We start from the raw sequence: 12,198 nt of genomic DNA on the forward strand, positions 1-12,198 counted from the left end.
CTTCTTCTGACCCATAACAAAAAAACCCAAACAAACCCAAATTCCAGAGTTTAGAACCAGAACTGTGATACTGACAGCAATGTATCCTACCAGCTTTCTTTGGAGAAAGAGGATGATGATGTTGTCATAGTGATTCCATTGTGGGTTGCTTTTAACTTGGTCTAGCATGGTATTTTATATCCCGGTGTTGTGTTTCTTACAGGTGAGTTCATTATTGGTCGTGTTATTAAAGCTATGAACAATAGCTGGCATCCAGAGTGCTTCTGCTGTGATATCTGCCAACAAGTATTGGCCGATATTGGATTTGTCAAGAATGCTGGCAGGTAGATCTTCACCCTTCTTTCTGTTAACTGACCTTGAATAAAATTAACTAAGAGGGGAGAGACTGAGAGGTTTTGGCTCATGAAGCTTTCTTGCTGAGGTGGAGCAATGGAAGTGTCTTTTGTGGGGAAAAGGTGTAAGAGTGCATCACAAATCTAAGAATGGGTATCTTAAAATATACACTTAAAATATTAGCAGTTTAGCTACTTCAGCATCGGGTTTCTTCGCAAACTTGTTCTCTACCTGGTGACATTTCAGGGCCATTGTTATACATAATAAGAGAGAAAACATTCAGATACAGAAGCACTGTCTTTATTTTTTTAATAGAAATTTTTACTTTCTTTTTCCAGCTTGGGTTTCCAATTTTGGTCTAGTTTAGCACCTTATTTACTAATTGCGTTAAGTTCAGTGGGATCCTTCACAGAGTAGGATATTTACCAGCTGTGATCAGAAGAATGTTTTACAAGTGGATTCTATGGCCACTGGCTTCATATGTATAATATGATATACAGAGATATCTACAGAATTAGGACCTCTGTGCTCGTCCAGCTTCCAATCTAAATTTTTAAGATTCTGAGGGTTAAAACATTCAGCAATGAGAATCTATAGCAAACTTTGTTTTCTGTGTTTCAACACAGCTTAAACTCAAATGTGCTGAAGAAATTATATTCCTGCGGTGACAGAAAATAAAATGATCACCCTGCCTCTTCTGAACTTGGTTTGCGTAACAAGGAAATTGTTTTAAAGACTATTTTCCCTCCAAAAAGGGCTGACTGAAATGAGCTTCTAATAGATTTTTGGTTTATATTTTACACTGTAGTACCTGGTACCAGTACTTACTTCTCTTTTTTTATGCTGTTTTAGACATCTCTGCCGTCCTTGCCATAACAGGGAAAAAGCCAGAGGCCTGGGAAAGTACATTTGCCAGAAGTGTCATGCCATTATTGACGAACAGCCTCTCATATTCAAAAATGATCCTTATCACCCTGATCATTTCAACTGTGCAAACTGCGGGTAACTTGAGTTCTGCAAAGGAGAACAGGAAAATGCTGGGTGTATTTGCTTCGTCAATTTACATCTTAAAGTGAAAACCTGTCCTGTACAACTGGCAAGAGGGGTGGGGTTTGGCTACCTTGCAGCTAGATGTGTGTTACTGCTTTTGGGATGGTGGAGTTGGACATTTGAGTTCAAACAGCAGCTGACCTGTCGGGGAGTAAAGAAAAATTGGACTCTGCAGGACAAGATGGTACCTTACACAATAGAAGTATGGACACAGATAACAGTTTCTGTAGCAGCGAAATGATAGCTTGTTATTCTGCTATGAGAGGAAGAATGGTCCTCTTTGACTGCTTGAGTTACTATCTTGCCTATGTTATTTCTTTTTAGTTGAGTGGCATGCAAACTTTGTTCTCTCCTTTTAAAGCCTATCTTTTTCTTAGAAGCTTTCTCCCACCTCATTTATCAGCTTCTGCAACTGCAGTACATGAAGCTGCACATGTCTACATCTTGCACTGATACACAAACCATGGAACATTGTAGGATATAGCATGGATTATTAGTTGTTTATTTCTGGTGCAAAGGAAGCTACCATTTCAGTGCCATAGCAAAGGCTGATCTGAGTAACAACACGTAGCGTTGTGTCAGTGGCAACCAGTTGAGAGCATTAGTTAGTACGGTCATGTTTAAAATTTAGCTAGTCTCAGTATTCTAACCATGCAAATTACTGAAAAGTAGAGTATATGAGATTATGCAACTGGCAATGAATAAATGTAGCTAGCACATGTGGGTTTGAAACAACAAGGAAAAGGTACCTAGATGTAGAAGACTACATTTTACTTTCACTTACAGTTATGCAAATCTAAAATAAACTGGTAAGAATGCCAGAATATAAACCAAACATGTCTACAGCTTTCACACACACATTTGTGCTACATAATCAGAATGCAGAATAACAACAGCTTAGTACCTGTTTTCAGAGACTTACTGTGTCTCACTTAGCAGCCTGTTCTCAGTTTACTGTGATCAGTCTTGAACTATGTCGAACTATGTCGTATAATGCTGCTGCATTACTGTAGTACAAATACAATTTTAAAAACAAATGCTAAAAATTATTTTTTTTTGTTTTCAGAAACTCTCAAGAGTTGACATGGTTCAGTGCCTTTATTTATGCTCTCAATTCATTAACTTTTGAACAGGAAGGAACTTACTGCTGATGCTCGTGAGTTGAAGGGAGAATTATACTGCTTACCCTGCCATGACAAAATGGGTGTCCCCATCTGTGGGGCATGTAGAAGACCAATTGAAGGCCGTGTGGTGAATGCTATGGGCAAACAATGGCATGTGGAGGTAAATATCAGATGATATATATTGTCTTTTACAAGCATAAACGTTAACATACTTACCTGTGATTTTGCTGATCAATTTCAATGAAAAGATTAGCAAAGTATGCAGCAATGATTACTAAATGCGGTCTCCTAATCCCATCTTTAGCATTCTTGTGGCTGGTCTTCCACTGTGAAATAGGAGTTATTTCCTACTTTACAAGGAGCTTTGACTGTGAAATTAAATTCAGTAATCAAGGGAAGCACTGTGAGGTTTTTACAAAATAAAATTTCAGAGTGCAAAGCAGTACATGTGGAAAGGCAGGAAAATTCTGTGGTAACCATAAGTTACTGAGCATCATAACACCCTTATGTCTTCCATAGTCACCTGCCACGTAAATATCTCTAAAGCACTTTATGTGTTCATATTATTTAGTTCATATTTCAAGGCCATGTACAAGATTTCATTCCACATCTTCCATTTAAATTAGAAAGATAAACAGTTTATTCCCTTTGTTGTTTTGAAAATCTCCTCCAGCAAACGCTTTCTTCACAAGAATGTAATGATGGTGCAAATTACTTAATATCTCTTCATTCTGTTCATTAATAACATATGGGAATCCCTTTGCTTGATTTTTTTTTGTAACCTTTGGATTGAAATGTTGACGACATTAAAAGGAACATTATTTTAGTGGTCTAAATGTAGAAACAAAAAAGTTTTAACCCTCCTTTTCAAGATGGCACAGCTAGTTCAGTAGACTCCAGTCATGTTCAATACTGGGCTTGCTTGGTTTGTTTTCCAGAAAAAATACCATTACTTCCTAATAATCAAAAAAAATGTATGTAACTTTCTTTGTAGCATTTTGTTTGTGCAAAATGTGAAAAGCCATTTCTGGGTCACCGTCATTATGAGAGAAAAGGCTTGGCATATTGTGAAACCCACTACAATCAGGTAAGGTTGCATATTTTTAAAAGTGGTGTTAATTGGTAAACTCATGAATTGGTTTTATTAGATAGAGATGGAATACCATGGACATTCTTTGGTTTTCTGATAGGCACCTGTGGGTGTAATGCCAATTAGCAGATGTTCTGTTGCAGTTAATTTATACGGGTTTCTCTACACATTGATCTGGTATTGAAAAAGAAAACTGCAGGTATTTCACAAAGGCAGCCAGGACAATCAGTATTGAGTTGTTCTTCAAGCTTAGTGGTAGTTAAGTAGAGCTTTTATGAGCTGTTACATGTTTGTGAGGTCAGGGCAGCTAATGACACCCAATCTTTCCCAAGAAGCTAAAGAAGATTTGCCACTCAGTAGTTGCAGTTTAAGACCAGGCCCTTGTGAGTAGCGTGGTTTTCCCTACAGCTGCTACTCTAAGGTGACTGTGTTAACATACACTGCACCACCCAGCTGGTTCATTGGGTTGCTGAAGACTGTGGAGACTAAATTTGTCAGAGAACACCACCTAGTGACCACTTGCATTTATATAGGAGTTATATAGTGGTAAGGTCTCTCTCCAGACTCCCTTGACTATGTAGTCCGGCACCACAATGGATAGACCTCTTTTATTTGGAAGTCATCAGTGTTGTGTCATATCCACCTCTTTGCTTATATAAATAGAAGAGTAGGGGTTACATATGGGAGTTGTAAGGCATCTGCTAATTACAGAAGGATTCTTAATTTGTTGGTGATGAAAGGCTGATGACTGAAATGTTGCTGGCATACTTGTACACAACAAAAGCCATGACATAAGTAGTAATAGTGTTGCAGCTGTGATGGAGCAAGTACATATATCAGACAGGAGCTGTATGTAGACTGGATGTCTTTTACTAGGTTAACTACTACAGTTGGAAAAAATACATGAAATTTTGGGCACTTCTTAATTGTGGACAAATGTTAATTCTGGAAATAGAATGAATAATTTTTTGTCTAAATTTTCCTGATTTTTTTGTTTAAATAAAAATAGCATTTCCTTACAGTTTTTGCCAGAAACAGCAATATGTTGTTCTAGTCATGCATGTAAGTCCAAATGTTAAATTGGCTGATTAGTAATGATCTGTATGTGACACCAGCTGCTGTATTTCAAATGTTCAGGATTAGAGAAATGTTAAAACAAAACAAAATCGTATTTACAGAGGATCAAACAGATGTAAACAAATGTTTTCAGCTTTAATATTATAATGACTTTTTGTGATGAGATGATGCAAAATGACTTGGAAAACCAAACCAGACTTGCCAGCATTCTCTTTAATTTACTGAAATAAACAGAAAAACTATTGTGACCATTCGCTGAAATATAGTTATTTTGATAGTTTGAGAAGTTACCCACTAGAAAATCATTACATTAAAATTTAATTACTTCTCTTTCCTCTTCAGCTCTTCGGTGATGTTTGTTTCCATTGCAACCGTGTGATCGAAGGAGATGGTAAGCACTTTTCTAACTGTTTCCTTAATGTTCCTTTCTGATGGAAATTCACTTGAAAAGTGGAAGTAAAGGGAAAGCAGCCCCCTGTTGAATACTTGATTGTTCTCATTAACACAAAACCAGCCATTCTGTTGATCAGAAATGAGGTTAGAGCTGATTATTAAGAGACCAAATGGTAAGAAAACCTTACAGCAAGCGTTTAATAATGGTAGAAGATGACCCAGTGGCTGAAGAGAACTGTGGTCAGTTGGAAACTCCTTAGTGACATGCAAAGGCTAGGGAGCTGGGAGATGCACAGAATTGGCTTCCCACCTCACCAGCTTCGAAAAACAACACATGCAAGGGTGAGAATGACCACACAGGCATCTTCTCAAATGACTGGATCATGAACCAAATTTGAAAAAGTATTTAGATACTGAAAGACATGAGTGGGCATTCAAAAGCACCTAGTTTCCATTAGGTCAGTTTAGTTCCTAGAGATATTTACCTATCACAGGCACCTGTTGAAAATCTAGGCTGATGATAATGTCACAAAGCCAGGAAAGATCATACTTGGAAAGATGTGTCCTGTAAAGGCAGAATTGGAAGCAAGTGGTTTAAGTTTGTTTTTTTGTTGTTTGGTTGTTGGGTTGTTGGGTTTTTTTGTGGGCGAGGTGGTGGTTTTGAGGGTTTTTTTGGACGACCAGCTATGATAAAATGCCAAAAGCAAATTATTCTACCCGAAATAATGCAACATTATGTGCCTACTTACCCCTGCCTGAAGTAAATACTATAATACCAATGTTAGCCTCACTGAAGCCAAAGCCATTAACAAAGTAGGAGGAAGCCTCCTGTGTGTAAAAAAAAAAAAAAAAAAAAAAAGACATAAACTAGTTTATAGTCATGTAACTATAGGGTGAGACCTACATTCCAGAGATGTGCTTTCCCACATTTTCTGGACTGGACTATACCTGCAGAATGGCAATCCAGAATGGTTTAAGAGGAAACAGTGTCCTCCTCTTCAGTAAAATCCTACTAGATTGAGCAGAACTGGAGCTTGAGGTGAATGAATAAATTCAGCCTTGTCTGATAGCTACACCTCTGTATGATTCTAACCTTCCACTGTATAATCTGACACCCATATTGTATGTTTTAGTCTCTGAACTGAACAGAATATAGTGTAATACAGTAATTTCTTTATTTTCGATGTATGTCTTCAGTTACATTTCTTCTTTCACTTCTGCACACAAATTTGACACTGCTGTCACAAATTATGAGTATCCAGTATTGTGCTTTCTCTGTCTCTCTGTCTGGTGAAACAAACATCTGTGGCAAAAGTTCTTCAGGAGGGTGTCTATGACTGTATTACAGAGGTTGCCTGGGAGCGAAGACTTTTCATCTGACTAGTATTATTTTGGCACGGAGTGGTATAACTGCATCTGTGGACATGCTTGCCCCATAGTGCAGCAAAAAAGCTCTGCATGACAATGCTTTGGTTCTGTTTGTTGTTGACAAAATACTCTATGAGAAAACCATTGTCCTGCATCCTCTAACTTAAAGAAGAGGCAAATTTTGGCAGGGAAAACTGAGAAGGTACATTGAAAGAGAGGAAGAACAAAAAATGGATTGAGATACAGAACAAAGAGAAAATAGTTACTTTCTCTCCAAAGCAAAGATTAAAACTAATTCAAGTTTGTATTCATCAAGTAATTTATCCCATGAGTCCATAAATTTTTTGACCTTAGTAGACCCGATCTACTGGCAGCATCCTGACTGCCAGCTTCACTTCACATTCTCTTTGGCTGGGCAAGTGCTACTCTTGATGGCACTGCAGTCTGAACTGGATCCAAGAGATGAAACCAAATAAAAACATAAACACAGTTTTGCCAGATTGCTCTTCAGCTGAAAAAGTTTCCTAATTAAGTTGGAAACATGGCCTCATAGATGCTATGGGATGACTTGGAAGCATGAAACAGGAGGCAGAAATAGGTTAAACTGGTCTTGCCTCAGAGGCAGCTTTATCAGCGCATCACAGTCCTGCTACACTGCCTTCATGTGTGCCTCCCTAATCTTGCCTTGTTATTGTTATGGTTCTTAAGACTTGATACAAGAATCAAGTGACTGTTCTTCATGCCTCATGAACGTATGAGCTTAACATTTCTGTAATTTATTTTTTTTTTTTAATACTAATGATTTCTTTTTTTTCCCATTGCCCTAGTTGTGTCTGCTCTGAATAAGGCATGGTGTGTAAACTGTTTCGCTTGTTCAACTTGCAACACTAAGTTAACACTCAAGTAAGTTTATCGCTAAGTGTGATGTCTTCAAAACGTATCAGTGGTTATCGTCAAAGTGTAGATGTTGCTATAGTGTAACTGTTATGGTATGAAAAACATATAAGCAACACTGAGAAAATATGTCCATCTTTCTTCCTCTTGCTCCACTTACTAGTTTAGATCTCTTTGAACTGTCTGTTCAGGTCTTCCTCCAGTTAGTCTTCTTAACTCTCCTCCTTTTCTGTCCTTTATTTTTTCTGTGTTTAACTCTAAAGGGATAAGTTTGTTGAAATTGATCTAAAACCTGTCTGCAAACATTGTTATGAGAAAATGCCAGATGAATTTAAGCGACGACTTGCCAAACGGGAACGGGAAGCAAAGGATAAAGAGAAGCAGAAAAAGAAAAAGCCAATCTGTTTGTAAACTTTTTTTCCTTCTTACCACCACCTCTGCTCCTTTCTTCTTTGGTCAGTTCTAAGGATGCTTTTATTTTAAGTTTTTGCATGAATTTATGGCAATCAAAACCAAAATATTTTTCACACAACTGCAACTTGAAATACTAATCTGTTATTCCATTATCTTATGTTCAGTCTGTTTAGTTCTATAATTAGGTTTGAAAGGCTTTTTAAATGACATGGTTAATAAATACAGACATTTGGGTAACTTACTCAACAGGGTGCTGTAGTTACTGTCTACAGTGTATAACCTTGTAAAAGCAATTTCATATATATGTAAAAATTGCAGTTGTCATTTTTTGCCTGTGCACATCTAATAGGATACTTTTAAAAAATTTTTTTTCACTATCCCTCCTGCTAAAACTTTGTCTGGTTTTTGCTTTGTCTTTTTAGGAATAAATTTGTTGAGTTTGATATGAAGCCTGTCTGCAAAAAGTGTTACGAGAAGTTTCCTCTAGAACTGAAGAAAAGACTGAAGAAACTAGCTGAAACTTTGGGAAGGAAGTAAAGACTTCATCTGCTTTCCCATTCCTTTGTGAATATCTTACATATATTACTTGGGGTGGGGGGGGGTGGTGCTGCTTTGAGGCTTCAATCAGGCAACAAATGGTGGTGTATGCCTTCTATCAAGTCGAAATATCTTAAGATTCTCTGTTCTTTCTACATGTATGCTTATTTGTCGATAAACAGACCATACTTCCAAACTAAATTAGATACCAGCTCACCTGAAAGGTTTCTGACCCTGATAATGCAGGTGGCCCATTCTGCACAGTAGTCTCTGCAGAATTTTAGAGAGATAAAATTTGCTTGTGAATACCTGTGAAAACAAACTGTGCAAAGGTATCCAACTTTAGGGGCATGTATTGTCATTTATATTAATGAGAGTATTAACCTTCATATTAAGCATGCACACAAAACTTGCCCAAGTGACTTGGGCAAGAAAGCAACATACCTTGCCTCGTGGAAGAATTCATGCTTGGATTTCAGGTCAAGTCATCTCATTAAGGAGCCTTGTTTCAGATGGTGTGAAAAGTATCAGGTTTCTAAACACAGTCACTGTACAAATGACCTACTTCTGATAGATTATGCTTACAGGATGCATCTTTGTACATCAGGCTTAGCATGAAGTACCTATATAAAATATGTATTCCTATTGCAAGAAACGAGCATACTCAGAACTACTTGAATTTTGCTATATTCCACTCAAAATAACACATTAACTTTTATATATGCTTTTGCAATCTATTTACTTTTTGTGCCTTATTCTGCTGGACCATACATAACAGTGTTCCATTAAATATATATATAGTTTTATTTTTTATTTCATATTTTTATGCAGAAACTCTATACAAGGTATTTTCGAAAGATAACATACTTTGCCTTAATTATACAGGATGCAAGAAGTATTTTATTTCAAATGTGAACACCTGAGCTTAAAATTTAGCTTCTAGACCTCGTTAATTTTCAGAACAATACTGAAAATGCGTATTTCAATTAACTGGCAATATTACTTTTACACCTATGAGTGTAAATATACAAGGTTTGATCCTGCTAGGATCTATTTGTTTAGCCATCCTCAAGAATTGAGCTCACAAATCATCAGAATTTCTTATAACATACATTTAATTGTTTTATACTGTTGACTTCTATCCGTGCAAATCTACTTTATTTTTCCCTTTCTTATAGAAAATACAGTTACCTAGGACTTCTTGATGGTACTACATTATGAAGTATGCAAACATTTTAAGATTTTTTTTATATTAATGACTTAAACAGATTCTATGTAATTACATCATAGGAAGTAAAATTTTCTTTCCTGTTTATGAAAAATTAGTTGCTTTAAAAGGTCTGCTTTCCAGTGTCATCAATAAAGGCTATGTTATTAAACCTTGTATCACCTCTGTTAAGTGAGTGCCTGAGAAGGGTGGGAAAGCAACTAGGCTCTCTTGGTTCGCTATGCTTTTACCTGTGACTGTATGTAAATACTTCCCTATAATCCTCATTTAAAGGAGACATATGCCTTTCCTAAATATCCCACTGTAGTTAATTCTTAGATTTGAGAAAGAAACCGCAGTTTGTTTCATAAAGAACACCTTGATTCTTCTGGATATTTTCTGAAGTGGCACAGTCACGAGGCTTTCCTACAGAAAATATCTTGTCTGAGTTTAAAATGTACACCTTCCTATCAATTTTTTTCTCTCCTCCTTTCACTGTAATGAAACTGTCACCCCAAACTTCCAGTTTAGTGCTAGGTAGGATATTTTTTGACTATTTTATCCTAGGTAGTTATTGAATGCCATAACAGTTCAGTAACTGAATGTAGTCCTAACTGTGTTCAAGACTAGAAAAGCTTAAAATGTCCCCCAAAAAGGTTTACATGACTAGCATGTAAACTAATCCTGTTGGGATTTCGGACTGTACCATGGATTCAGCAGACCATACTCAGCAATGCTTCCTTTAAATTGTAATTCACTTCTTGTTCTAGGTTTTTCATGTTACACTGACTGTACATCTTTTCCTTCAGCCTATGTATGCCCAGCCTTACTGCTCAAAGGGTCAGGAAGGGTCCCTAACCCTGAGGCTGAACGGCCAGACCTGGCTCACATCCACATTGCTCGGGGATTACATCCATCTACAACACAGTGGCCTTGTTTGCACTGTGCAGCCATGGGCCTCCCCTCGACTCTGTGGTAGCCCTGTGGCCCTAACACGGGGTGGTTTTTTTTTTTCTGTTTCCACGTTCCTGGCAGTGAACACTGTGCTACAGTTCACCAAGGCAGCAGTTTCTATTTCATGAACATGAGCGTGTGTACCCCAGACCCCACGATGCAGTGCTGAGAGCAGCTGTGGGTACTTGAGGGTTGAAAGCCTGATGAATCATGGAAGAATGTTGGTGGGGAGGGACTGCTGGTCAGCTAGCCCAGCCATCTGCTCAGAGAAGGTCTAACTTCAAAGTTGGATCAGTACTGAAGGTCTTGCTCAGCCAAGCTGCGAGTATCTCCATGCAAGGAGATTTCAGGGACCTTTGTGGGCAATATGTTCCAGTGCTTAATCACCCTCATGGTGAATATTTATTATTATTGGAGTCCTATCTTGAGTGTAGGGTTCCCCAAAGCCACACTGCTCTCTTGGGAGCTGTCTTTGGAGTGAACTGTCGCTGAAATAATACCCCTGGACATTGTCACGAAGAGGATTAATTAAAAGCAGTTGCAAAACAGAGCCAGAGAGCAAGCTAGCAGTTAGGCAGCCTGGACAATTACACAGCTGGTGTTGAAGCTCACTTCCTGGCCTGTCAGTATTACAAATATTTTGCATAGCTAAACATACTTTCCTGAAAGAGGCAGAGTTTATTATTGCTTTTCTACCCATGACTCCTACTAGGTCTCTCAAAAAGGCTATGAGCCTGGGATTTTGGAATGGTGGCCTCAGAAGCTTTGCCCCCTTCTGCTGCATGGGATCAATCATGCATGGCATGAGAGATTCCTGTTGAAGCCCCTGCTTAGACTAACATTAGGGAGCACTTCAGAAAGCCCAGTGGATGTAGCTGTAGGGGGAAAAAACTGAGCCTAAAGCCTTTTCTGCTGCTGGCAGCGGCAAGCCCAGTGCTCTGTTCCAAGGGATAGGTAGTGAGCCAAACTGAGCACGGCCAGCTTGCAGGGACAGCGCTAGAGTCAACACTGTCCTGCCTCGTCAACTGCCTTCCTGGTGTTGCAACCACCCACCAGGGACAACATGGGTGCCACTTCCACAGGGATGGGCAAGAAACAGCAACCAGTGTCACGGTGCTGGACTTTGTCTGTATGAAGGCAATTTCCCGTGCCTCCCCATCAGCTGTAGAGCAGTAACTTCCTCCAGTGCGCCAACTCCAGCGTTCTCCTCTGCACCAGCACCAAGAGTTTTATTAGTCTGGCAGGTGCTGATAAATTGTTCAGTAACCCCATTTGTAGACATACCATTAAAAAGTACAGTGGAAAAAGATCCTCTTTCTTCTTAGGGAATTAAATCCAATGTCTAAATAAATCACCATTAATAGAAGAAATAATAAGAGAGGGTTAATTCTTTCAGTCAGGGTGTTACATGGATGCTGCTGGCCTCCTTACAGGAACAAGTTGGGTTACGTTTTTTATTTTTCTGGCAAAGATGGTAGGAACTCTGGGGATGTCAGTATTTTTGAGGTGTAGCAGGAATCATACGGCTGTCAATGGGTTGCTTGAGATCAAGAACGGGACAAGTTTTTGATGATGCTTCTTCAGAGACAGAGCCCAGTGGCCTCATTTTGACCAGAGTGCCTGAACTGTCAGAAGAGAGACAAGATGGGCAATTCCAGCGAGCAGAATCTGAGGCTGCCAGCTGGGAACGGCACCGTGGGGTCACCACTGGTGCTCAGAACCACCACACTCTTTACAGCTGCAACTTGCACATTTCT

General features: G+C 38.6%; 1 protein-coding gene across 9 annotated transcripts in view; it reads left to right on the forward strand.

Annotated features, from left to right (window-relative positions):
• Positions 1-9,664, forward strand: part of LIMS1 (LIM zinc finger domain containing 1) — a 76,034-nt gene extending 66,370 nt beyond the window's left edge. For 4 of the 9 annotated variants that reach the window (XM_074859147.1, XM_074859150.1, XM_074859145.1 and 1 more), the window contains exons 4-11: positions 203-323; positions 1,186-1,335; positions 2,517-2,667; positions 3,502-3,594; positions 5,017-5,065; positions 7,263-7,338; positions 7,593-7,784; positions 8,166-9,664. In XM_074859147.1, the coding sequence (XP_074715248.1) occupies positions 203-323; positions 1,186-1,335; positions 2,517-2,667; positions 3,502-3,594; positions 5,017-5,065; positions 7,263-7,338; positions 7,593-7,740 (788 nt within the window). In that variant the 3' untranslated portion in view covers positions 7,741-7,784; positions 8,166-9,664. Of the gene's footprint in view, positions 1-202; positions 324-1,185; positions 1,336-2,516; positions 2,668-3,501; positions 3,595-5,016; positions 5,066-7,262; positions 7,339-7,592; positions 7,785-8,165 lie in introns of those variants that run through there. The other 5 variants (XM_074859146.1, XM_074859144.1, XM_074859143.1 and 2 more) reach the window with 4 other exon arrangements.
• Positions 9,665-12,198: the final 2,534 nt, after the last annotated feature.

The sequence above is a fragment of the Strix uralensis genome, chromosome 2 (assembly GCF_047716275.1).
Source record: "Strix uralensis isolate ZFMK-TIS-50842 chromosome 2, bStrUra1, whole genome shotgun sequence".
Classification (NCBI taxonomy): Eukaryota; Metazoa; Chordata; class Aves; order Strigiformes; family Strigidae; genus Strix; species Strix uralensis.